Consider the following 26881-nt stretch of genomic DNA (forward strand, 5'->3'; position numbering starts at 1 on the left):
GGAGGGAGCCGTACCAACATTGCCTTGCCTTTCCCTCCTCAAATTATACAAGAATAATCTATTTAAAGTGCACAAAAATTTAGGTGCCACCGGTAGAGAATGAAACTCTAATAATTAATAATATAATCTATTTGAAGTGCAATATTTTTTTTTCCAATTTATGCGGTAGTGAATTGTATATAATAAAAAAATACAGAAAAACTGGTGAAATAATATAGTGTGGCACGACGCTTCTTCCAGACATTTCAGCATAGAGCCATGGCAAAAGGACTCAGGATTAACCCTGACAAATCAGTATAGGTTATAGCTAAAAATGTTGTGACACGCAAATGAAACGGGCTTATCTGACGCCGAGTGTCAAATCACTCACAAGTTGCAGTCGAAACCAGTTTTGCTCATATAAACAAGTGTCATCTCCACGTTTGCAGCAGACATCATCACATCGTCGTGCCGCTATTTGCAACCTCCACGCACTCATCACTGCACGCTTCTTTTTTTTTCAAAAAAACTTCTCATCTCTTCAGCATACATAATTCGAAGAGGAAAAAATTGGTAGGATGGATGCAAATGCTCCCAAAATTCATCGTTCCAAATGCTAAAAAATACCACTGGACGTTCAATCAAAGAGCGAAAAGAAAAGAAGCAAAAAAAATATTTAAGAATCGAAGAAGAATCCTCCGTGACGATCAAGTTAGCAGGGTCACCACGAGGACGCCGTTGTCCGCCTTTACTTTGGCCGCATCTGCATGCCCGCTTCTGACGTCGGCGACGACGACCGTGACGCCGCCGCCGCCGCCGGTCGTCAGGTGGCGCGCGCGGGCGGCCTGCTCTGCCCAGTCCGTGCCCAGCACGGCGTGTAGCATCAGCGCCGCGCACACCAGCTGCGCGGCGAGCATGCCGACCCACATGCCGGGGAAGTCGAGCCGGGCGGGCCGGAACGCGAGCGCCAGCGCGGCGGGCATGCCGACGCCGTAGAAGGCCGAGACGTTGATCCTCGCCGCCTTCCCGGGGCGCGCGCTGCCGCGGAGCACGCCGCAGCCGGCCGTCTGCGGGCAGTTGCCCAGCTCCGCCGCGCCGAGGATGGGCAGCGCCACGGACGCCAGCTGCAGGATGGCAGCGTCGGCAGTGAACATCCGCGCCCACACCCCCCGCACGGACGCCGCGAACGCGCACGCCACGAGCCCCAGCGCGGCGCCGCAGCCGAGGCCGACGCGGGCCGCGAGGCGCGCGCGCTCAGGCCGCCCCGCGCCGAGCTCGTGCCCGACGCGCGTGGACACGGCGCAGCTGAGGGAGTGTGGGAAGATGTAGAGCAGCGACGTGGTCTGGATGAGGATCCCCATGGCGGCCACTGCCGCCTTGGGGTCGGCGAGGACGCCGCAGAGGAGCACCATGATCTCGTACCACCACCACTCCAGGCACACCGACATGCAGCTGTGCACGGAGAGCCTCAGCAGGGATCCCCACTCGACGGCGGCGCCATCCTCGGCCGGCGCCGCGCATGCGCCTGCCGGCTTGCCGTCGCCGTCATTGTTGCCGTGCGTTAGCCCGGAGAGGTAGACGTAGGCGACAAGGAACAGCAGGAAGTTGAGGTTGGTGCAGACGGCGCCGAGCGCGACGCCGCGTACCCCCAGGCGGAGGCCCCGCACGAGGAGGCAGTTGACGGGGACGTGGAGCACGAGCGCGGCGGCGGCGGCGTACGTGAGCGGGAGCGTGACGGACTGCGCGCGGAGGTAGACGCGCAGCGGGTGGAGGAAGGACTGCACGGCGAGGTCCGGGAGCGAGCACAGGATGAAGTCGTACGCGGCGGCGGCAATGTCGGGCTCCTGGCCGGCGGCGACGAGCACGCGGCGCATGGCGAGCCAGAGCAGGGCGATGGGCACGGACGCGGCCAGGAGCAGCGCCACGGTGCGGCGGAGCGCGGCGGCGAGGACGGAGGTGCGGCCGGCGCCGAACGCCTGGCCGCACACGGGGTCCATGCCGGCGGCGAGGCCCGAGAGCACGGAGTAGCCGGTGATGTTGGCGAAGCCGAGCGCGAGGGAGCCGCCGGCGAGGGGCAGGCGGCCGAGCCGCCCCAGGAAGAGCATGGACACGAGGGAGCGCATGTACATGAGCAGCCCGGCGCCGACCATGGGCGCGGCGAGGCGTAGGATGGACGCCGCCTCGGCTCCGGCTCCGGCCGGCCTCGGGCGGTCACCCAGGGCGGGGCAGGCCTTGGTTGGCGGGAGCAGGGCCTGGTGGCGGCATTGTGTCGGCTCGGAGCAGTGGCACATTGCAGTCGCAATGCTCCGTTCCTCCGTGTGGTAGCTGTTTCGGGCAACGAGCTGATGTCTGCTGGCCGTTGCGATGTGGGAGCTTGCTGATCGATCCAGCAGGGAGTGATGGAGAGGGAGTTAGGGAATTGGACGTATATATAACGGCTTTGCTGACATCGGTTTGAAAAAAATTGTGCCCTGGGCCCACCACATGTTTTTCTTCTTTTGAAAAAAATAATGTATTTACTTTACCCATATAATTAAAAAAATACTCTTTTATATATTTTGCCCTTTGGATTCGACGCCTGTGAATTAATCTATTCATTTGATTGCTTTTTCGTAGTGGTGCTGTTAAATGGGCAGCTGTTGCTCTTTGCACTGCATGAAGACAAATGCATGGACTTGACTCCAATGGCCCCCTTCCTCTGCAAAAAGCCACTTCCCTCCGTCGTTAACCTCTCTCTATTCACTAATAATAATGCCACCTGCTGAGCTAAAAACATTGTTGGCCATTGTAATCAATCAAGCAACGTGTGATGAGCTGTTTGTTGGAGCCTCAAACATGGAGGGCATTTAATTTGCTCGTAATACTTGAAGCATCCAAAACAATTTGCCTGGATTATCTGTTCAATTCGGTACCGCATTTTACATATTCATCATATTAGATTTTTTTTTGTTCAGTTTCCACCCTAGTTGAAAATTGGAAGTCTTGTTATAGTATCCAATAAAAGGTTATGGATCAAATTTAAATTTACAGGGTATCAGCTAAAGTGCATGCTCGAAGTTAAAAATTCAAAGGTTCGAGTTGTGGTTGATCTCCATTTTGTCTTTGATGAATTGAAAGCTCAAATTCTGAGATAGATTAAGGTTGAAAGTAAACGGAAATGCCCCCAGTTTATGCGGCATGTGTAGAAGGTTCACACCACCTATTGATGAACTAGCACCACTAGTGTCATCATCTTTTTGTGCAACCTCAGGCCACATGGATCACCAAACTTCCTTCAAAACATTGCTCTCAGAGTATGCTCTTCTTCTGCAACTAGAGTGGAGCCACACCCAACACACTGTGCTCCTATACGCTGCACGTACCAAAAGACTGTTGCAGAAGACCCCGATCGAAACACACATCTGATCTGACCACAGGCAATTCCAGGATCCACACATGCAGCTTTGTAGCGCCCAGAATAGAGATCCTCCTGTGACACAACCGCCAAGTTAAACGGCTTAATTAAACGTAATGACCATCATTTGAACGCATCAGGCGCATTAGCTTAATTAAGTGCAATCTGACAGCCTGTTTCCAACCCACAGGCCGATCGAAACACACCAGAAGTCTCGCGCGACGGCGAGCGCAGATGGTACCAGCATGATACAATTTTACAAAATAGTAAACAATTTTAAGGTATTTACAAAATGACTTTTACAAATTAAAGTTCACATAATAGATAATAGCAGCGGTAGAGAGAGTCTAACCTGAGGAAGATTTTCATTAGAAACCAACTGAAATAAAATGAAATGAAACGATAACTATAGAGACGTGAGGACGTCACATCGAGCCCACCGATGTGAATCCGGGTTAGCTCCTATACCTGAAATAGGATAAACAACAAACCCTGAGTATACTAATACTCAGCAAGACTTACCCGACTAAGGGTATACTTAGCCTATTATTAGACATGCAAGGCTTTTGGCTGTTGAGTTTGTTTTGCCAAAAAGCATCTAAAATAGATCCTTAACTTCAAAATTTTAGCTCCAAATTATAACAATAAATTGGCTAAACATCTATAATTTGCATATCTATAGCAACCAAGGTGGAAACATAATTAATTAGATAACATCAATATTTATCAACTCGTTTTGTTTTATTTCCTTACTACGATGTGACTCGGAGATCAAGGTACTCATGTCCGAGAGCGACTGACGGCGAATCGATCCGATTTAACCTTGCAAGGTGGGCCTAACCAACACGGCACACATTTGCCCCGTCGAACTATACGAGCCAACCATTCCCCTCCCCGCCTCGAACTACAGGACCGCCCCACCAGCGTATAGTTAGCCGAGCTCAACGAGAGACCACCAAAAGTAAATACATGCATCCCAATTCTCCGCGACTACTCGACTCGCCCTAAGGGGTGGGAAGGAGTCATGTACTTTCGAAGTGAGGCAGTACTCGGCTTACCGGTTTCGACTACCTCCTACTCCCGGCATGTGACGGCTTATATTTTTAAATAGCCAATTCAGGGTAATTAGCACCAAATCATGCATCATTAAATAGGAAACCTTGAATTAATGCATGTGTGTGCATGAATGTTTATGTGTATGTGTGTCTGTGTGCATTTGAAAACAGGAGAGAAAACTTAAATAATTTCTAAAATGATACAAGGGCCGTGTTTGGTTAATTTCGGGCACGTTTTTCGAGAAGAGAATCTCGTATGCATGGAGTACTAAATAAAGTCTATTTACAAAACATTTTCAGGGACGGGTGTAACTTTTCGCGATGAATCTAATGACGGTAATTAATTGATGATTTGCTACAGTAATGCTACAGTAATCATCCTCTAATCACGCGGTCAAATGCCTCATTAAATTCGTCTCGCGATTTACACGGGGGGTTGTGGAGGTGGTTTTGTAATTAGACTTTATTTAATACTCGTAATCAGTGGTCAAAGTAGGGTGAAATTTTTTTTCACCCTACAACCAAACAGGGCCAAGTTTGCATCTGAAATTGAATTGACATATCACTAACATCATGGTAAACTAAAGTCTAGTTGATGTCAAAGGGAGAGCTGTAACACCTCCGGTGTTAATCTTAGTCATCAACTCATCATGAACCTCATTAGATCATAATTGAGCGTCATGGCATTTCATTTGTTTAAACTCATTCACTTGTTGCTTAGTGTGCAAATCCAACCTTGTGAAATAACTCAAGTTTTCATTAAGCAACGGTAGCTCCTGTTATTTATTTAAATACTGGATACAATATGGTGAATTTAAAGTAATTTTTGGTTAACTTTTAGCTGCTCCCGGGCCGCAGTCCACTGGTCGACTGAGCCCAGCCACATGAGATCCCTGTGCTGCCTGCTCCAGCATTCAAGCCGCTCGGCCTTGTCTGCTCTGCTCCCTTCACTCTTGGCATTGTTTGGTTACATGTGAAATTTTTTGCGCACGTTTTTTGAGAAAAAAATCTCGTACGCATGGAGTACTAAATAAAGTCTATTTGTAAAACTTTTTTAGGGATGTGCGTAATTTTTCGAGACGAATCCAATAGCGGTAATTAATTGATGCTTTGCTACAGTGATACTACAGTAACCATTCTCTAATTGCGCGGTCAAATGCCTCATTAGATTCATCTCGCGATTTACAGGGGTTGTGGAGATGATTTTGTAATTAGACTTCATTTAGTACTCTAAATTAGTGGTCAAAATACTACAGTATTTCATGGAAATAAACCAAACACGGCCCTTCTCTCTTTTGCTCTTTCTTCATCGAGAAGCAAACCAGCACTTGCTCTTCTATTTTCCATCGCAAGTCAACAGCAGCCTAAGGCTATCTCCAACCATTCCCCCCATCCAACTCCCCCCAAACGTACTATTTACTATATTTTACTACCTCCCTCCAAAAGATTCCTCCCCCTATAACTCCTCTCCAACAATTCCCCCCATATCTATTCCCTCTATATACTATCACTCATTAACTAACTATTTATTTATCGTTTTTGAATTTAAAAAATCATACAATATTTGTACTGTCATAATACGCATTATCATTATGTTACGTGGCTCAAACGAGATTAATATCATGAAGAAACGGTGTGATTAGAGATATAGGAAGAGTTGAAACTCACTCTATATATAGAGGGAGTTTTAACTTCCCCCGTATATAGGGGGAGCTGTGGGGGGAGCCGTTGGACTGCTCGCTCCCCCACCAAAGCCCCCCTACGTAGGGTGGGGGACGCTTTACGGTGCCCCGTTGGAGGAAGCCTAAGCGTCCCTCTCGTCTGATTTCTCTTCCACCGAAGCAGCACCTGCAGCTATCTCTCTCTACTCTCATTTTCTTCTCCTTCTGTGCAAGAACGAGCAGAGGGATCACCGCCGCCCAAAATACTCCGGCCACAAACCATCAAACCCAAATCCCTCTCACCCCTGGAACATACACGTCTCTGGCTCCCTTCTCAGCTAAGCCTTGTTGAGCCCCAACGAATCCCGTGCCGAGAATTTCAAATCTCGCGGCCGTGGGTCGCTGTCGTCGCCAAGCCCACCTCACCGCCGGCGACCCATTGCCGGCCTCCGTCTTCGCTTTCCAACGCAGCAAACCGAACCGTGGTGAGCCCCTTCGACTATCCCCATGACAGTTCCTTGGGTGGCGTGACCGAAGCAGCAGGTGCAGGTCTAGCACTATGTTTGTATGCACGCTTTGGTGAAAGGATGGATAGTAGAAGCTAGTTAGTCTCTTTGGTAGCAATACTTGTGCGTGTTTGATTCTGTGAAATTCCTAGAAAAATATTGGTAATTCTAAAATCACGAAACCAGCTGTCATAGCTTTGTATCGTTATTCCTTAATTTATGCATATATAGTTTCTCATGAAATGTTTGTCCTTTTGTTTGTGGTTTATCTGTGTGATGAATAAATTGTTAAATAAATGGTTAATTCTCTGTTGCTTGAAGTCCTGTGAGATCAATCATGTTAGCTCCCTTGAAGCATAATCTATCAAAATATGATCAGCTTTTGTCATGACTTTATATGATAACGTTGTACAGATAAAATCTGCTTGACTCATGGAATAACTTTTAACTGATAGTGTTCACTAAATAGTAGTTGAGTTTTTATTTTATTTATTTTATTTTTCATTCACCAATAGTTCATAAAATGCCAACATTTAGCAAAGCCAATTCTGTGTGTCTACTTAGATCTGTATCGAAGAGGAAAAATATTTGGTAGTATGTTTAGGCAAGGCCAAATGCTCTTAGCTGTATTTAAATTGTTATTACCTCCTCAATTTACCTCATATCCAAAGTTAGCTGATGCTCCAGCCTCCAGGTGGGATGTGCATGTGCCTAATTAATCTGCACTAAATAATTGTGCCACTAAGATGTTGAAATTATTTCTTGTAGTCCACATGCCACGCTGTGCTACCTATTTTTGTGTAATTAGCTTGTTTGCATACTCGACGGTCCGGTCAAAAATCTTAAATTGTTTCGCTCACTTGCATCGCTTGTGCATTCATGTAGAAATCGTAGCAAGGACGTCGTCTATAAATTTGGTCATGAAGCTAGGAGCTAGCGAAGCAAGCCGAGGAAGGAACTTGTGAAGATCCGGCCCAAGGCCGAGAGAAATACTAACCCCGCTCAGCAAAAAGGCAAGCCCCGGTGCATCAATCACAGTATTTTAAATGCTATTCAAATTATGTTCCTATTATGTATCTGTGCATTTACATTTACAGGAGTTGACTGGAACCTTAGATGCATGATCCTAGGTACCCAGGTACTGGTTATTAGAAGTTAAGTGCGAGTAGATGCCCTGCTAATTAGGACCGGTAAAAGTCGAGTGGTTTCCTGCCACTCGCGAGATGATAGGTTCTCTACTACATACTGCAGAATATAAGGTCTACGGGCGGGGTCAGGGTACTATGTTTCTGGATGAGACCCCGTATGTTTAGTGCAGAAAATGCTAAGTCCGCAGTGTGTGGTAGTGGTGGTTAATCGTTTGAACGTACTAGACACATGCCGAGAATATGGTAATCGGTAAGCTTAAGTACTTGATTGAACCGAGGCCGGAACATACCTCCCCACTGTCTTGACTTTGGTCTCATCTGGGATGACGGGTGCAGAGCCGGGCTCTGTAGTCGAGGGCGGTGGGCCTGTTCCGTGAAGCGGGAATTGAAAGGAAAAGTTGCACGTGTGACTCTAGGAGTAACCACGTGACATGTGTTTAGGTCTGCCTGGCCAGGTTAACAAAATCGATTCGAATCGTTCCGCCGCTCACGGACAATGAGACTGCTTAACCCTTTTGCCACATAGAGTAAGAAGTGCAAGATGATGATGATGAATTTGGCTGGTTGGATGATAAAAGATAATTATTTTCACCATGTATGCTATTGGATAGATGCTCACCTGAATGGTTAATTGAACTAGAACCTGAAAGCTAAAACCTGCAATTAAGGATCTACTCTTTACTGTTTTTCGGCAAAACAAACCCCTCAAGTCAAAAGCCTTGCATGTCTAGATTAAGGGCTAAGTATACCCTTAGTCGGGTAAGCCTTGCTGAGTATTAGTATACTCAGTCTTACTTGTGGTTTTGTTTTTTTAGGTGGTACATTTGAAGATAGGATGGATGTCATGTACGGGCTTCATCATGACATCTTGTTCCGTCGCTAGACTATTGTGTATTTTTCTGCTGCACTTGAACTCTATTAATTTTTTTTATAAATTCAAATTCGGTTTGTGATAATAATTCATTTTCAGACTTTGTACTGTAAAATTTGCGGAATGTTGTATTCTCTGAACTGCTTTGTCGATCCTGTTTCAAGTGGTTTAATCGGGATTTTACCCGACAGCACTGCCGGATTACTCCGTTTTAAGTGCGTGTTAACCCTGGTTGTCGTTTCGGTGATGGTTAGCGCACTTAAGCCGGTTTATGTCGGGTGGTTCTGCCACACGGCATGCGGTTAGTACAGTTCAAACATGATCAGTAGGGCCAACAACGGTACGGTCCTCAATCGACACAGACGAGGTTAAGACACCAAAACCTTGTCATATTACCATACCTATATCTCATCATCATTCCCCCGTCCGGTCTCAAATTTCCATTCATTCCATATTGCATTTCATATCTCATATACTGGAATATAAAGATAACTATAAATCTCGCGAGTAACCGAAAATTACTCGATTTTTGCCCTATAGCTCGCGAGTGTCAGAAAATCACTCGACTTCTACCGAGACTTATTTAAGCATAGCAGTGCTATCGACCTATCCATACTAGTATAAGACCAAGGGAACCTAGGGATCATACAACTAAGGTTCCAGACAACTCCTAAAAACGTAATGCACAAGTAATACACTATAATAATTTATAATTTAAAATAGTAGGTTATGCACCGGCCTTGCCTGAGGGTAACACTAAGTTAGTGTTAATTCTAGCAAGGCCTTGGGCCCTTCCGACCATTAGGCCGGGTCTTCACGAATTTCCTCTCAATCTTTCTGCTCCGATCCGGGGTTTCGCGATCCATTCGTAGACGTCATTCTCGCTGCGAGCTCTACATGTATGCATATGATATGCCAATTAAATGCACATAAAATAAGTAACAAAAATAAAATTTTACAATCACAAAGTAACTATCGACCGAGTATAAACGCTACGATTTACCTACAATTACGACTGCCAGCCCTAATACTACCGGTCAGACCGGTATACCAAACCGGTCAGACCGGTCCCTACACCGGTCAGACCGGCTGGTCGGACCATGACCAGCACAGGAGCCATGGCCAGATTTTCACGATCAATTTATGAATGACATCTTTAGCTAAAGATTCTACGTGTATAGGCATAAAATGTTAACTGACACAATGCATAACTCTAAATGCACCTAGAATACCGTTGATCGATTAACAAATATAACCACAAATTATAGAAATACAGACATAGAGAACAAAGTGGTGGAAAACAGAGTCCAATGTACCTAGATACCCCTGACCTATTTTATAGAATCTTTATAGGGTTTTATTCACAAGAGAATTATATTAGCCTTAAACCTAGCAATATAGTTTTAATACAAGTTAGCCAGATTTTCCATAAGTAAAATAACTCGCTAAAGTAAATCATGAGTACATTCTGGTGCTGCGCATATCCGGATAATCCGGATATATGTCCGGATAATCCGGATATTGGGTTACTGACCATTATAAAAGTACACGACCGGTCAGACCGGCCGGCTCAACCGGTTAGACCGGTTACAGTCGGCTGGCCGAGTCACAACCTAGGTTTGCAAATCGAAAAGCTACAAGACTCCTAATTATACTCAGACTATAAGTGAATTTAAAGAAAAGAATTACACTGGCACGTGAATAATTGAATAACACACTAACGATGTTTTCTGGGCTTGTGACTCTTACGGTGAACTACACATCCTTAAAATAAGCTACTGCTCAAACTTTACAATTTTTGGACTAACATATTGGCATGAACTAATTAAACCAGCTTAAGCACAATTTAAATTCTAACAGGGGTCAAAAAGGACACTTTACAAGAATAAATATTTTTCCCTATAGATATAGATGCAACCAATCTAAAAAAACTAGTTTGGTATTTTTACCATTTTTCCTTAATTTGTTAGTCAATCTACAAGTTTTCGTCAAATGAATAAAAGGGCGCCCACCAGTCAGACCGGTTAGGCCGGCGAGGGCTAGGTGGGGGAGAAGCAAGAGGGAGCCACGGGCTACCTTGGGAGGTGTTCGGTGGAGTCGGGGACGGCCGGTGGTGGGTGCTCGGCGTGGAGGAGCGGGCGGCGGCCATGGCGGGCGGCGGCGAGGCGAGACGGCGGTGGGGCGAGCCGATGCAGCAGCTAGTAGGGCCAGGCAGAGCTGGGGCGCGCGACCCGCGTGGCCGGCAGGGCCGGCGCGGCGCAGGCGGGCGGCGCAGGCAGGCTCGGCCGGCACGTGCGCGAGAGCGAAGCAGAGCAGAGCAGTGTGGCGCAGTGTGGCAATGAGAGGAGAAATGGAGCACGTCAGTGTAAGAGCCAGCAGGGTAACGGGGATTGGAAGGAAGAACAGAATTGGGGACAGGCTAGCAGGAATTGGGATCGGAGGAGGTCAGATTACTTGGGGAATAGTTTGAGTGTTCATACATCCCTGCTCTCGTCTCTCTCTCAGCTAATACATATACTAAGTTCACCCATTCTGGGCCGAGGACCTTCCTGTTGGGCTTCTTCACTCTTGGGCCGTGCTCCTGGCCGGTTGCTTCAGTCTCCTGGTTACTTGTGCTGCCAACACCCCCCTCCTCTTGGGAATCGACTTGTCCCCAAGTCGGAGCCAGTGGAAAATGTTGACGAAGAGCCTCCAGGGCTTCCCAGGTAGCGAGCGATGCAGGCATACCGGACCACTTGATCAGCCCTTGGAGTACCGGCCGATCACCAGCTGCGACACGCCGTTGCAGTACGCGCTCGGGAAAGGCGAAGACAGAGTGGTCGCTGGGAAGTGCAGAAACCAGTTGATCACCGATGACCTGTTTGAGCTGCGACACATGAAAAACAGGGTGAATTGACGTAGATGGCGGCAATTCGAGCTTGTAAGCCACCGAACCGATACGCTCCAGGATGTTGAATGGACCGAAGTATTTGAAAGCCAACTTTTGACAAGCCTTGGGAGCAAGGGACGACTGCACATATGGCTGCATCTTGAGAAACACACGGTCGCCCACCTGGAACATGCGCTCAAAGCGCCGCTTGTCAGCTTGACGCTTCATGCGGTCTTGGGCACGGAGTAAATGCTGTTGAATTAAGCTCTGCATCACCTCCCGCTCGTGCAGCCAAGAAGAAAGGTCTGGGGCAGCACAAGCAGAGGCTGAATCAAGACCAAAGTGCCTGGGTGCATGACTGTACAAAACCTCAAAAGGGGACCTGCCCAGCGCGGAATGCGAGCTTGTGTTGTACCAAAATTCTGCCAATGAAAGCCAAGACGACCATTTGGTGGGGCATGCATGAACGAAACACCGGAGATAAGTTTCCATACATTGATTGACCCATTCGGTTTGCCCGTCAGTCTGAGGGTGGTATGCGGAGCTCATGCGCAACTGTACTCCGGCAAGCCCAAATAGCTCGCGCCAAAGGTTACTGGTGAAGATACAGTCGTGGTCTAAAATCAGGGAGGTGGGCATGCCATGGAGTTTGTAAACATGGTCCATGTAAACCTTGGCGACAGACAGCACTGAAAACGGATGTCGTAGTGGAATGAAATGGACAAATTTGGAATACTTATCGACAACAACCAGGATGGAGTTGAACTGACCAGATCTAGGTAGACCCTCCACAAAGTCTAATGACACCATCTCCCACGCAGAGGTCGGTACAGGCAAGGGCTGCAGCAGGCCAGGATAGCGGTTTCTGTCTGGTTTAGCTTGCTGACACACCTGACAAGCACGAACGAACTCGCGAACAGACTTCTTCATATTTGGCCATGCAAAGTACTGCTTGAGGCGACTATATGTTACTGGAAAGCCGGAGTGTCCTCCAAGGGCCGAGCTGTGCATAGCAGCAATAACCTGACTGTGCAAACTGGAGTCACAACCGAGCCACACACGGTTTTTGTAGCGAAGAACGCCAGAGGATAGGGAGTAATGCGGTACTGAATCAGGGTGCAGGGATAGCTTAGTGATCAGATCAGCAGCCATAGGTTCTTGGGCATAAGAAGATACTAGAGCATCGAGCCACTGAGGTTTGCAAGTGGACAGAGCTGCCACTGATTCAGAAGATGGTCTCCTAGACAGAGCATCAGCAACTCTGTTTGCAAAGCCTTGCTTGTAGACAATGCGATATTGCAACCCCAAAAGCTTTGTGAACACCTTTTGATGCCAAGGAGTGTGCAAGCGCTGCTCATTCAAATGGATTAAGCTCTTCTGATCTGTGTATATTATAAATTCCCCATACTGCAGGTAATGGCGCCATTGGTCCACAGCAACAAGAATAGCCAAGTATTCCTTCTCATAGGTCGACAACCCCATGTTACGCGGGCCGAGGGCCTTGCTAATGAATGCTAACGGATGCCCTTGTGTTAATACTGCTCCCACACCATTCAAGCAAGCATCAGTCTATTGCGAACGGCAATGAAAAATCTGGAAGAGATAATACAGGTGCTGTGGACAGTGCTGACTTGAGGGCTGTGAATGACGAATCATGATCAGAAGTCCAAATAAACATGGTGTTCTTCTTGAGGAGATTATTGAGTGGGCGAGCAATGATACCGAAGTGTTTGACAAACTTCCGATAGTACCCGGGGAGGCCCAAAAAACTGCGCAATTCTTTAACACAAGAGGGTGTTGGCCAGTCCACCACTGCCTGTACCTTGGTTGCATCGGTGGAGACACCCTGCTCGCTGATAATGTGGCCGAGATAGGCAATAGAGCGCTGAGCAAATTTGCATTTAGACAGCTTTAACTTCCATTGGTCGTTAGCTAGCCATTCAAACACTTGGCGTAGATGATCAAGATGCTCTTCAAAAGTGCAGCTGTATACCAGGATGTCGTCAAAAAACACAATGACGAACTTGCGCAACCCGGGAGCTAGAGTAGCATTCATGGCACCTTGGAATGAACCGGGTGCGCCGGTGAGGCCGAAGGCCATTACCCGGAACTCGTACTGATCAAAATGAGTTTGAAACGCCGTTTTGTACTCCTCGCCGGGCTTGTGAAGAATCTGATGGAACCCAGCCCGAAGATCCAAATTGGAAAACCAAGATGCTTTGCCTAGCTCGTCCATAAGCTGATAAAAGACAGGAACAGGGAACTTAGACTTCAGGGTCAAGGCATTCAAATGACGAAAGTCCACACAAAAGCGATAGGAACCATCTTTCTTTTTCACAAGCAACACTGGGGAGGAGGACAGACTGGCACTGGGCTGAATTAGTCCTTTGTCCAACATTTCTGCAACTTGTTTTTCAATTTCGTCACGGAGGGCCGGGGGGTAGCGGTAAGGCCTGATGTTCACGGGCCTGGCGCCCGGAATAAGCGGAATCTCATGATCACAAGCTCTGGACGGGGGCAAAGAAGTTGGTTCAGCAAAGAGTGGAGCAAACTGATTAATCAGCAACTGAATCTCCACTGGTGACGAAAGCACAGAATCATCCTCAGAGTCAATGGTGGTCGTCAAGCACAGCTGAACCAACACCTGTTCCGGAGGATCAGAATTATCGCCTTGAAGCACCACAAACTGATCACCATAGGGAATATGAAGCCATTTTTCTTGCCAGTCAACTGTCATTGGGCTAAATATTTCCAACCAGTCCATGCCAATAATAATATCATAAGCTTTAAGTGGCAAAACTTTGAGATCAGACTGAAAAGCCAAGGCACCAATGAACCAGATAGCTTGGGGCAGCACAGAATCACAAGTCAGAGACCCTCCCCCTGCTATTTGTACAGTAACAGGCTGTGGTAGAGGCTGGAACCCAGACAGCTTAGCAGCCGACTGACAACTGATAAAAGAAGTGGAACTACCAGAATCGAGTAGCACTGTGGCAGGAATATGCTGAATCGAACCTGAGAACTTGACAGTGCGAGAAGCAGTAATGCCGTTGACAGCTGCTTTGGATATGGCCAAGAGCAGTTCCTCTGATGCATCAGGGCTGGTAACTTGATATTCAGGTGAATCATCTTCGAGTTGAAACAGTTCCCGGAGTTCCTGCACAACATGTAACTGAACTGTTGGTGCACAAACATGCTCGCGATTCCACTTCTCACCGCATTTGTGGCATAAGCCCATGGCGCGGCAGTAGGCTCGGAGCGCAGCGGCCTTGGCTTCAGGAGATGTCGAGGAACGGGCAGACTCGACGCCACGGCGATCCGTGGCCGGAGTTGGTGACGGGGGGCGGGCCGAGGAGGAGCTGGCAGAGGTAGTGGGCCTCTGGCACTCGACTTGGGTGGAATCAGAGGGTCCGGGCGTCGAAATTCCCATCGTCTGGATGAGTCGGCCACCTCTTCCTGCAATGCAGCCAACACACAAGCAGAATCGAGGTCTGGTGGACGCTGAACAAGCACAATGGATCTTATATCATCACGGAGACCGTCAATAAAACGCAAGGTGTAATATAGTGGGTTAGTGTTGGATGTATAGGCTGAGAGTTGGTCGACAAGTTCAGCAAAGCGTTCTACATAATCTGCCACAGATGAAGTCTGCTTGATGTGAAAAAGCTGGCGGATCAACAACTCATGTTGATCGCGCCCAAAGCGGTCTAGCACTAGTTGGCAAAATGTGGACCAGTCCATGGAAGAGATTTTGCGCTCAATTGACTGCAACCACCGGCCGGCGGCGGCGTCGAAATTCATCGACGCGAAACGCACCCACATAGAACGATCCACCCCATACATGTCAAAGTAACTCTCAATACGGGATTGCCATAGCTTAGGGTTTGCACCAGTGAATTTGGGGAAGGGAAGTTTGGGCACGCGACCCATGGCGGTGTACATGGCAGGACCCGAGGAACTCTGGAAGCGGTATGTGTTGAATTGACGCGAATCAGAGGTCAGGGGAGGTGGATCGGGAGGCGTACCCGTGACCGGGAGGTGGGAGATGGTCGTGACCGACCCAAACCCAGGCTCCCGGTATGGATTCTCGATGCAGTGCCCAGTGGGGCCGACGGCCGGGTTGCCGGCAGGTGTAGTCGTCGCAGCCGCCATGGGGTTCGGCAGGATGCCGCCCCCCGGTGGAAGACGATCGAGAACCACTCGATCCAGCTTGCTGGAGAGGGAACCCAGCTTGTCGTGGAGGTCGTCGACGGCGCTGAGCTTGGAGGAGAGATCCGCGATGGAGGAATCAATTCCCGGCCGCCACGCCTGTAGATCGGAGGCGGACTGCTCGACAGCCTTGAACTGGTCGCGGAAGGAGCCCTCCAGACTGTCGACGCGGGCTTCAACAAGGGCGAATCGATCCCCCCAACTTCTTCATCTCATCGAGCAGAAGCTTGAAACTGGGATCCATAGCGCCGCGAGATTTCTGCAGACGGGTATAATGGTGGTGCAGATCCAGGTCGCAAGGGATCTAGTCTCTGATACCAGATATAAGAGCCAGCAGGGTAACGTGGATTGGAAGGAAGAACAGAATTGGGGACAGGCTAGCAGGAATTGGGATCGGAGGAGGTCAAATTACTTGGGGAATAGTTTGAGTGTTCATACATCCCTGCTCTCGTCTCTCTCAGCTAATATATATACTACTCAGTTCACCCATTCTGGGCCGAGGACCTTCCTGTTGGGCTTCTTCACTCTTAAGCCGTGCTCCTGGCCGGTTGCTTCAGTCTCCTGCTTACTTTGCTAACAGTCAGTCTGGCTAGAGGCATGCGCGCGGGACGGGCGTGGCCCAGCGCGCGCGGTGTGCGGCCGGCCAGCACAGCACAGCAGAGTAGCTTCGAGAGGGGAGGCAGCTGGCCGATGGCCATGCCTTGCCCTGTGCCGAACAGGGAAATGGGATGGGCAAGGATGGAAGGGTGGATGACGAGTGGGCCATGGCTAATGGTGTTTTGACCAGCAATTGGCGCTTGATCCATGTGCTAATAACCGGGTGTTACACCTCCCCCAACAGGAAACAACGTGATGGTCAGTAGCGTCGTGAACGGGCGGTAGATGGCATCATTCTGGGTGTGACTGGTGACGGGAAACGAAAGCCTCGCCATTATGATGGCTTAGCTTTTCCTGAAGTGCATTATAGGCAACAGTTCACGGCCCTTTTTTCCTGGCACAGCGTTTTCAGCCCTGCTTTCCAAGTACACACTGCTGCAGATATTTGCCGTGCACTTGGAGTCTGTTCTCCTGCGTTGCGTGATAGCAATTTGAGCCGAATACGAAGAAACCCTGTCAGGCATAACAGAAATGGCTGCATCCAGAGATCAACAGACTCAAGTCCTAATAAATCTGGCCTGGTTCGTGCCGTGACGTGTCGTGCCGTGCCATGTTGTGTGCAAGGTACTATATATATCGACTCAGACTGAAACTGGTTTTCGAATTCTCTTACAGGCTAATTTGTAGAACTTTAATTTTTGTGGGTGTAGTATAATTCCTTTTCTTTCTTTTTCTTTTTTTGCAATTTTCACAACAACTGTGACTTGGAGAGTTGACTTATATTAATTATACTAGTGATCCCAGCCCACGCTCCTCGATCCCATGTGCAATTTCTAAATGATTCGGCAATCCTAAGGTTGACCATATAGCTGTATTAGTTTTTGAGTCATTTGACCAATCAGACCATGGAATAATACTCGAGAGATCTCAACCAAATCTTTATAAAAAATTGCATGATAAACTCTGACATTTGATTATTGCAGGCAACCCCATGGAAGATCTGACTAAGTGAGCTCAGGAGCTCAATAGTTTATCATACTTGATTTGACTTTTTCCCCCCATTTCCAATGTTTTGCAAAGGATTGTTATTAGCTGCTCTGCATTATGGGGAAGGGCTTGGTGATCTGGCATCCATGTTGTGCTACCTGAGCAAGATTTACACGGTGATACGGCCAGGCGTCGAGCTAGTCTGAAGATTCTTCTCAGGAGACAGCGTTATTATTTCTCCAAATATAGTAATGAAGGGTCTCAAATTTTGAGCTGAAATCGCTGAAAATGACATGCATTAGTGCCGAATTTTGCAGAAATGTCTCTGTGTACACACACTAGCTAGTAAGCAGGACCAGGAGGTTGAGATCGATGCTCACATGGGTTGGACCTCGCTCTGCACACATGCATAGCTTTCTTATCTCTTCTCGTTTCGGTGGTCACCTCTGAAACCTTTGCCCCTCAGTCCTGACTGATGCTTGCTGGAGCGGCCTGTACATTGCTAGGACAAAAATGATGGATGGATGGATGCCCCAGGAAGAGGACATGCCCTGCTCCCAGGAAATGGGAGAGTGCCTGCAACTTCTGCCAGGATGGCCTGACATGTGACATGCCCCAGCAGAGAATTTTTCATATTGCATTTCTAGAGAAGAAAAACGCAATCTTCCTTACTGCCTGGATAATTAGTGGCACCTCCCCAAGGATGTAAATAAGAAAGCTCTTTTTTTTTATTGACAAGAGGATGGGTATTTTACAAGTACGTATTGGGAGTAACTTGGTTTATTTAATTTTTCCAAATGGTAGAGAAGTGGGTAATTTAAGAAAATTAGGTAGTAGGTTTGCTTATAATGGCAGATGTGGACAACTTAGGCCTTCCACAGCGTGGGCTTTGAGTGATGCCTGGAATGGAGTGAGAACATATGAGCATCACTCCCACCACTGCAACGCACGGTGCCAGCGCTTGAAAAATTAGAAGCGGTGAAAGAACATTCACCGGTGCCCGGTTGAATAAAAAATGGAGAGGGAGGAGAGAGGTGATGCCATTGTGAGATGGTGAGATGGCCAGCCTCTGACGCTCGTGGCAGCTTTTAGCTCTTTTATTTGTCTAGCATCGATGCTCACACTGCAACCTGCCAAGAGTGATGCCAATTCTCACTTGTGGGTCCTAATTTTTTTTTCTGGCATCACTCCACGCTGTGGAGGGCCTTAGAGATAGGTTGTATCCAATGGATATTTTTGTTGCCAAAAGATTATTATAATTCACTAAATGATGCCCATATATTTTCTATGAGAGTTTTTGTGACTTTTTGCTTCTTCTAGCATGTCTTATATAAGGATCAATGAAATAGTAAGCTTAAGATGCCCTACTGTACAAACTTTTTCAAAACAGGATGCAACATGAACTTCACTGCCTAAATGTCCAAGCAGCAGGCAGTGCTGTTCCTAGGTGCTGTATGATTGGAACTGTAGGACTAGCTGGTGTCATGTGCCCAAAAAAAAAAAGACTAGCTGGTGTCATCCATGACTATCTCGCTTTAGGAAAGGTTGGCTTTTTCCCAATAGATCTACTTCCCTCATCCGGTAGTCCCCCCAGTTGCAGCCCAAATTTCAGGCTGTTAGGGCTTTGTAGTACTCCTGTGTGTAGCAGTGTAGGTGAGCCCCATATACTGCTCTCATATATCTCAACTCTTACAAGTTACAAGCTACCGTCGGTATAGAAAAAAAACACACACTAACCTCCACTAGAAAGGATATCTCATGAAAACTGGAAGGGTAGACACACAATTCTTCTTGCACACTGAAAAGTGACCGGTAATTAAGTTTTATTTTTACCCCTCTAGATATATCTTCGAAGTGTGAGGTTACAAAGATAAGAGTGCTAGCTACTAATTCCATGGATAATGGCAATTCCAAGCCTTGTTCGGCTAGCTGGCTGGCTGGCTGGATGGCTGGCTGATTTGGCGTGAGAGGAAAATACTGCTGGTTGGCTGACTGGCTGGCTGGCTGGCTGATTTAGCGTGAGAGGAAAATACTGTTGTGGCTGGCTGAATCTCCCAGCCGAACAAGGCGCCAGGATGAAAATGCCCGCAGCTATACTAGCTTGGATGGTTGTGGACCAAGACGTACGTACTGAGACCATCATCCTGATGAGCCGAGCGTGCTAGCATGCATCTGACATTCTGAGGTCACGGTTAGTCCACCGCATGATGCAGCAGCAGCTTGTGCATGCATGCAGTTACAGGTGATCGAGCCGAGGACCGAGGTACCCCCTCTCCTTTTCAGTTTTTTGTCGCCATCCATCTCACCTACACGGCTACACCAAAAAAAAAAAAACAGCTCTCTCTTCTTCTTTTTTTCCTGACTGGATGGTGTGGGGTATGAGCTTTGCAAGATTTTCATAGGAAATGATAGATTTCAACTCCCGCAAAACTTGTTAAATTCAACGATGATATATAGATCTCCCTGTCGTCATTTTAGAAAGGAAACGAATGATATATATAAATTCAATCAGCAGATGGAGCCGTGGTTTTAATTTGTCGCCTCAAAGAAGCACTCCATGTGCGGTACTGTGCACAGCCCCATACAAATCCATCCCATATATTGACGGAGCACTTTGTCATGGCGCTTTTGTTTAGTGTACTTGTTACGGCGACTAATGAGCGGGCGCCAAGTGCAACTCCCTCCGCACAAATAAACCAAGGGTCGTCGGCCGGGAGCGAGTCTTTTCACGCCTTATCTGCAACCTCATCCGTCTGCCGGCAGCATCGTCCTCCTGCTGGGGCAGCTGCTGCTTGTGGCCCGGCCCGGCCTCCCGTCGGATCGAGGGCGAAGCTGGAAGGAACCGGCCGGAACGATGGATCGCTCTCGATCTATCGGTGATCTAACAGCAGCAGCAGGTAGTAGCAGAGAGCGATCCAGTCCAAGACGCAACAACTAAGGAATAATGATTGGTTGCTGGTGCATTCCGATCACACAGCGTCACAGGGCGCGGCCGAGGTGACGGATCAGCGATTCCACTGTGCCCAAAGCGGGGGAGCAACAGTCCCAGCTCTGGATCGTGGCCTATGTGTCGATCGAGCTAGCTAGCCGTGGCATCCTATCCATGCGCACGCAGCTGCATGCTTGGTCCTGGCCTACTACTCCTAATTGTTTCATTCGTCTGTCCATCGACGACGACGATCATCATCTCGATCCGTTTGATGCAAGCAGCGCAACATGAGCACAAAACCTTTTAATTTTTTGCTTGTTGTCAAAAGAGGCTTGCTTCGCACAGGATCGGACGGCAGTCATTGACTAGCTGGCTACATCATCTATCGGTCCGGTCCGTCGTCTATATATAGGGCTAGTATTTCACCTCTCTCTCTCTCTCTTTTTTTTGATAGTAGTATTTCACTTCTCGCTCGGTAGTACGTGCCTTTTCTTCTCCTAATCTGCTCTCGATAATATGATCGTGTAGTATCGTCCTAGTACATACAGTGACCGAACCCGTGGACGACTATATATGGAGCTAGACCAGATACAGGCGACAAATTAAGCTATACGTTTCCTTGTTGTTCCGGTGGTCGATCAATCTGTGTGGCATAGATCCTTTGTTCTTTTTTTTTTTGGGTCCTGGTGGTCGTTATTCCCGACCATCAGCACAAATGCCACGTTTTATGTTGGCGGTGGTCGACATAAGCCAACCGCAAGCACAAATACGAGGCACGGTCGTTTATGTCGACCACAAGCACAAATCCTTTTCTCTAAGAAAAAGTTAAAAATTATTTCATATGAAGTCTGATGAAGATGAATCTTATAAGAAAGTTATATAGCTCGATGAGATCTAAAATTTTGTAGTTGATAATATTTTCGTTCAAGATCGTTTACTAGGCCAAATAGTTGTTACTATTTCTTAAATTAAAGTTTATACCTTATACCAATATAAGTTATAGACAACCTAATATGAAAATAAATTTTATATCCAAGTTATAAAGTTTGATGAGATCTAAAATTTTGTAGTTGACAAAAAATTAGTTCAAGATCATTTACTAGGAAAAATGTCCGTTACCCTTTCTGAAATCTAATTGTAAAAACAAAAAGTTGAATTTTTGAATTTTTTAAATAATTTCAGATGAAGATAAACTTTATACCAAATTTGTAGTGCTTGACAAGATCTAAAATTTTGTAGTCGATAACTTTCTAATTAAACATCGTTTAGAGTGTCAAACACACAATATAAGATTTGGGAAAGTGATATCAAAAGAATACTAGCATATCTTACGTAGATAGATAGATAGATAGATGTGATGTGTAGGTGACACGGGAAGCGAGAGATCTTGGGTTCGAACCACGCACACCGCATGTGCTTGAAAAAAAATGCATCAGTGCAAATGTTGATTCCACTCACTAGAAATAGAAATATTGTTTGTAGTAAGATGAGGCAAACAATGAAACAAAACAAGTAAAAACGGGCCGCGAGCTTCCCTTTGATATAAATATTAGACGGTCAAATCCAATGGGCCTATATGTAAGGTTGGTTGGTCTTTTCTGTTGCGACCAAAGTGTCGTGTGGGCTGCTCGGCTCATGGAACCATCATCCATCCACTTCATTCGACCGGGCTGAATTGTCGCCGATACGGCAATTTGGGCCTGTCGTCTGTATGGCACGGTCTGGCCCACAGAAATAAAATAAAATGAAGCGAGCTGACCGCACACGGCCCGGCCGCCACGACACGGCCCAAACATCAAACCCCCGACTCCTTGTTTATTTTGCTTTTGCATCCCCCGCGCGGGCTCGTGCTGCCCCGCGTAGTCGTGTTTTTTTTTTTGAAATGGAAGCAGGAGCACTGTTATGTCATATAAGAAGAAGAAGCAAGCAAGTTTAGTACAACGTTGTTATTAAAAAAACAGTATGAACTCGAGACTCTGAGACCCTAAAACAAGCATTAAGAAAGCAAATATCATGATAAAAAGGGAATCACTGGCCCGCCACAAGCGAGCTTCCGAACTAAAACCTCCCCTTGATCTCCTGAAGTACTCGAACTGTGTCTGAGGAAGTGTGCTAAAAAATGCGCCGGTTCCTTTCCTTGCATAGGTTCCAAGCGGTGTACATCATTATTGATGCCTTTGTCCTGCGCAGCTTCTTGGGCAAGCCTGCTGGCTCCTGTTCCCACCACGCCGCAATGGAGAGTCCCTCCATTGGCATCTTTACAAGGTCCTGCGTCCAGAGCGAAGCAACATGTTTGCTTCCAGTACTTTGTCAACTGCGCTCTACCCATCGGTCACGACACTCACCCACTGTACATTATCCAAATAAAAACTGTCAGACGATTAATTGAGTTTAATATACATATACTGCCTGTATGTATGTATCAACTATCCGGTGTCTGACTCGTCCCGAAACAAACAAATTAAAAAGTGGAATGTAACGTATGAGTAGAGAGAGAGAGACGTGAAAATAAATAAAATCGAGGTTGTTGCGGCGCCTGCATTTCCGCGCACGTCAGTCACTGGCGACGGGCGGGCAACCGCCGGTGGAGTGGAGGCCGATGGGAAACGAGCGAGAACCAAAAGCAAATGACCGGAGCAGCTACTAATTAATGGTGTCAGAGTCAACGCGACGCTTCCAATAATCCGATGTATCCTTCACCAAACCAACCTGCTCTTGTTGTTGAGGCTCCAGCAACCGACGCCTGCATGCAGCAGCAGCTTGTTGTACGGTGCGGTGCTCTCACCGCTCGCGCTTCTTGTCCCTTTGTCGACCCTAGCGAACAAAGCAACGCCGATTAAGCTCTACTATACCGGCGACCTGCTGCTACAAGGCAGCTGCAGGCTGGCTGCTAATGTGCACGTCGTCTTTAGTACTAATCGTTAACACGAGCAAGTCGTCGATCGGCTCGGCTCCATCAGATGACATGGATCACGTACGATCACGGGGCGGGCGGACGACGACGACTCGGACAGCGACTCCGCAGCGGCATCGGATCGATTAGCGCCGTCAAGTGAGTCGTCCGCAAACCCATCCCATCCATGGATTTGCTTGTTTTATTTATAGCAAAGCAAAAGCAATGCAATGCAATGCAAGCAGCAGGTGGCGAGTTGTTTTTGCGTGCTCACTGCTCTGCTCACCCTACCCTACCCTACCCGCCTGCCGAGAGAGACGAGACGAGACCACCGGAGGGGTTGGGGCGTTGGGCTGGCCCTCAATGCAAGCTTCGTCCGTCCCAGAATCCAAAGAGACACACGCCTCCTTGGCATCTAAACACGTTTGCCAACGCAACGTGCACCCGAGCCCTTTTCCTTCTTCTCTGCACGCTGTCACCTCCATCCAACGCACGCCCGCGTCCTACGGCCTGCACGCTGCTGCTGCCTCGCGCGCGCAACAAATAAGGCGTATCTGCTGCATTTTCTGTTTTGGTGCTAATAATTTCCTTCATCTCAATCTTGTTACCGTTACTGTGTAGTCGTACTTGCTGGTAAACTGCTACTAGTTCAAAGAGAGCATAGTACCTAAACTAATTAGTGGTTATTAGCCAGGAACACATCAAGAAGCTGAAGCAGTATATATACACAATGATTACTAGTAGGGCATTAAAAGCCTGAAGAAAGAGGCCCGGACGGAGGATTATTCTACAGTACAGGCAGGGGGCAGCAGCAGCACCCTACCACTACCAGTCCTGTCCAGCAGCAACTGCTCTCATCTCATGGACTCGTCCGGATCCGCCCACAAGCTCATTCCTGTCTCCTCCTCCCCCTCGCCTCACCTACCCTCCTCGGTCCTCAACCACTCGCCCAACTGCACGCCTCGCCCACCCGCCGACACAACACAGCAGAGCTTCCTCCATACTACCACACTTTGCTTATTAGCATCCCAAGTTCTCAACAGACACAAGAAAGGTCAAACCACAAACATACAGGGATAGATATAAAAAAAATGACATGAGCAAATTACAAGAAAGATTATTCATAGTTTTATACACACTATACTATTAGCATATATATGGAGGAATCTTTTTTTGGAGCCTGGCATGCATGTACACTTGCACACTAGTACTACTTAACTAACAACCCTGCTGACCAGGCCCATAGATTAGTACGTACTCTTTTTATGCATGCCGGCCGGCGAGTTCACGTTCATCCAATCCAAAGTTCTAACGACCCTACTGATGCTTGCCCTGGCAGATGCTGAGATCGATGCCCAATAATTGAGCACAGCTGCAAGCCAATGCCAGGCTCCCAATCAGTGCGCTCCATCCGCGACTGCAATACTCCTACACATCACTGTCTGTCCCTCGAGTCTGAAATAAAGAAAAAGTCTGAAAGAGAATACTACACACCAGATCGAACCAGCGGCGACGAGCATTGTTAGTTGGATTGCACAATGTGGGGTGAAGGAACGATGATCCATCGTACTACAGTACATACGGCACAAACAAATGTGTGTGTGTTGGGACACTGTTTTCATTCATGTACACTGTACACTGTACTGCTACTACTATACACATATGGGCATGGGAAAAATCCTCCGTCCACCGATCGCAAGGCCACCACTTATTTTGCAGACAGACAGACACCGACAAACACCATGGATGTGCTTGCTTGCTAGCTTCTAGTTTCTTCACCTCACTAGCTCATCGCTGCAGTTCTTGCCTTTTTCTTTCTTTTCTTTTTGTGGAGATCAGATCAATATACACTCAACAAAGGACGGAGAGAAACAAAGAAAGCAAGAACGAATAAAGAGAAGAAAGAAAGAAACAATGGCGATTGACTTGCACCATGGCCGAGGTGGATGGACAACAAAGAAAGGTACCGGGCGAGCCAATGGACAGGCACACATGTGGCGCGAGGGGGACCAGCAGCAGGTGGGAGCGCCTCCGTTCTAGAAGAGCTCCCACTCGAACCGCGGGGACGGCGTGGTGGTGGTCGCAGGGGCCATGGTCGTCACGGGTGCCGCCGACGTCGACGGCACCGACGACAGGAGGTCGAACGTCTCCCAGCTCGCCGTCTGCGTCTGCGGCGCCGGGGCCGTCGCCGTGGTGGGCACCGGCGGCTGGAACTGCCGGCGCTGCGCCACCGGGGGCGGGCGCGGCGGGAGGTGCGGCGGCCGCGCCTTGCCGCTCGCCTTATTGTTCTTGGCGCGGATGGCGTCCAGCGTCTCCACGTGCTTCTGCACCCGCTTCTCCTGCGCCCGCCGCTGCGCCTTCACCTCGCCGTCGGCGGCGATAGAGTCCAGCTTCACCAGCTCGTTCATCAGCGCCTCCGTCAGCGCCACCACGTCGGCGTCCACCACCTTGCCGCCCTTGCTCACGATCGTCTCCAGCGCCGACACCTGCCCAAGAATTACATTATTGATAGAATAATGTGAAGCCAACCATGTATGCATTGCAAGAGCAGGAGGAATTGAGTAGCGCCGCCGCGCCGGCCGCGGATGATGGTGTCAACTCAAAGATAGTACCTTGGTGGCGAGCTTGTCGACGTCGAGCGCGACGCGCGCGACGGCCTTGGCGGCGCGCTCGGCCTTGCTGGTCCGGCGCTCCTCGAGGAGGCGCTTGGCCTTTGCGGCGGGGTCCTCGAGCATGAGCATCTTGGAGCGGTCCTTGACGCCGGCCATGTCGAGGAACGCCTTGGAGTCGCGCTCCTTGTCCTTGTACACCACCTTCTGGTCGTCCGGGTGCAGGCCCGTCTTCTCCGACAGCAGCTTCTTCAGCTCGCCTGCCAGCCATTCGTTCATCCACACACCCGATCAGAAACGAAACAATCTTATTGTCTATCGCAGACGCAGAGCAATAATCGAGCAAAGAAAGAAAGAAATCAGAATCTGCATTGGCAGCATCAAAGGCAGTACGTACCGAAGGAGGCCTGGGCGTTGATGTAGATCTCGTGGTAGACGCCGTTGAACTTGACCTTGACGCGGATGGTGGGCACGGGCGCGCCGCCGGGGGGCGGGTCCGCGTCGGGGCTCCGCTTCTGCACCAGCATGCCCCCCGGCCGGACCTCCCACACCTCCTCCTTGGGCACCGCCGCGGCCTCCTTCATCGGCGAGAAGGCCACCCTCTGCTCCCTGGCCCCGCGCATCATCTTCCTTCTTCTAAACCTATCGATTCGGTCGATCGATCAACTGTACTGTCCTAGGCTCCTACTAGCAGGTAGCAGAAGCGTGCGTATGTGTGTATGTACACTCGACTCGAGCCGGCCGATCACCAAGCTCAAGCTCAAAAAAAGAGAGGGTTGTTAGCGAGAGGAAATCTGCTGGTTAATTAGCTGCTAATGGCTGCGAGCTTAATCCGCTGCTGCACCAGAACCGGAAAAAATAGTTGTTGCTTGGGGACTAGTAGACTAGAAGCAAATAAATGCCTTGTAGTAAGCTTGGAATGGAGAAACCAAGAGGAAGAGGATGGAGAAGAAAGGAGAAGGGAATGGTGTGTGGTGGTAGGAGGAAAAGGACACGATGATACAAGAACTAAGGGCCAGCCCGGAGCTCGGCACCGGAATATTTATACTGGGAAACCGAAGCAAGCAAGCGACGAGCAAGCCAAAGGCCCAGAGCCAAGGAAGGAAGCCACCAGCTCGCGGTGAAGCAAGCAGCAGGTTACATTACAGGTGCGGGGTCACCGTACAAGTGGACG

The 26881-nt window shown here is 48.5% G+C and overlaps 2 protein-coding genes and 3 long non-coding RNA genes across 5 annotated transcripts; 1 reads left to right on the top strand and 4 right to left on the bottom strand.

Annotated features, from left to right (window-relative positions):
* Positions 1–373: 373 nt before the first annotated feature.
* On the bottom strand, positions 374–2360 carry LOC120713738 (protein DETOXIFICATION 49-like). Its single transcript, XM_039999701.1, has one exon. The coding sequence runs from the start codon at positions 2268–2270 to the stop codon at positions 687–689; it is 1584 nt and encodes a 527-aa protein (XP_039855635.1). The 5' UTR covers positions 2271–2360; the 3' UTR covers positions 374–686.
* Positions 2361–3095: 735 nt separating this feature from the next.
* LOC120713740 lies at positions 3096–16593 on the bottom strand. Its single transcript, XR_005691260.1, has 3 exons — positions 15509–16593; positions 3726–3841; positions 3096–3448 (listed from the first exon to the last, which is right to left on the bottom strand). It is a non-coding gene; the product is annotated as an uncharacterized LOC120713740 (long non-coding RNA).
* LOC120713739 lies at positions 6232–7591 on the top strand. Its single transcript, XR_005691259.1, has 2 exons — positions 6232–6574; positions 7481–7591. It is a non-coding gene; the product is annotated as an uncharacterized LOC120713739 (long non-coding RNA).
* Positions 16594–22115: 5522 nt separating the features above from the next.
* On the bottom strand, positions 22116–23085 carry LOC120713741. Its single transcript, XR_005691261.1, has 2 exons — positions 22915–23085; positions 22116–22553 (listed from the first exon to the last, which is right to left on the bottom strand). It is a non-coding gene; the product is annotated as an uncharacterized LOC120713741 (long non-coding RNA).
* A 1524-nt stretch (positions 23086–24609) lies between these two features.
* LOC120713742 (BAG family molecular chaperone regulator 1-like) lies at positions 24610–26881 on the bottom strand. Its single transcript, XM_039999703.1, has 3 exons — positions 26105–26881; positions 25711–25967; positions 24610–25584 (listed from the first exon to the last, which is right to left on the bottom strand). Exons 1-3 carry the CDS (start codon positions 26331–26333, stop codon positions 25135–25137), a joined length of 936 nt encoding a protein of 311 aa, XP_039855637.1. The 5' UTR covers positions 26334–26881; the 3' UTR covers positions 24610–25134.

This window comes from Panicum virgatum, chromosome 6K (assembly GCF_016808335.1).
Source record: "Panicum virgatum strain AP13 chromosome 6K, P.virgatum_v5, whole genome shotgun sequence".
Classification (NCBI taxonomy): domain Eukaryota; kingdom Viridiplantae; phylum Streptophyta; class Magnoliopsida; order Poales; family Poaceae; genus Panicum; species Panicum virgatum.

Coding starts and splice junctions, on each gene's coding strand:
- LOC120713738 (XM_039999701.1), bottom strand. CDS start 2,270: ATGTGCCACTGCTCCGAGCCGACACAATGCCGCCACCAGGCCCTGCTC.
- LOC120713742 (XM_039999703.1), bottom strand. CDS start 26,333: ATGATGCGCGGGGCCAGGGAGCAGAGGGTGGCCTTCTCGCCGATGAAG. Junction 25,968..26,104: donor CAACGCCCAGGCCTCCTTCG/GTACGTACTGCC, acceptor AATGGCTGGCAG/GCGAGCTGAAGAAGCTGCTG. Junction 25,585..25,710: donor TCGACAAGCTCGCCACCAAG/GTACTATCTTTG, acceptor ATTCTTGGGCAG/GTGTCGGCGCTGGAGACGAT.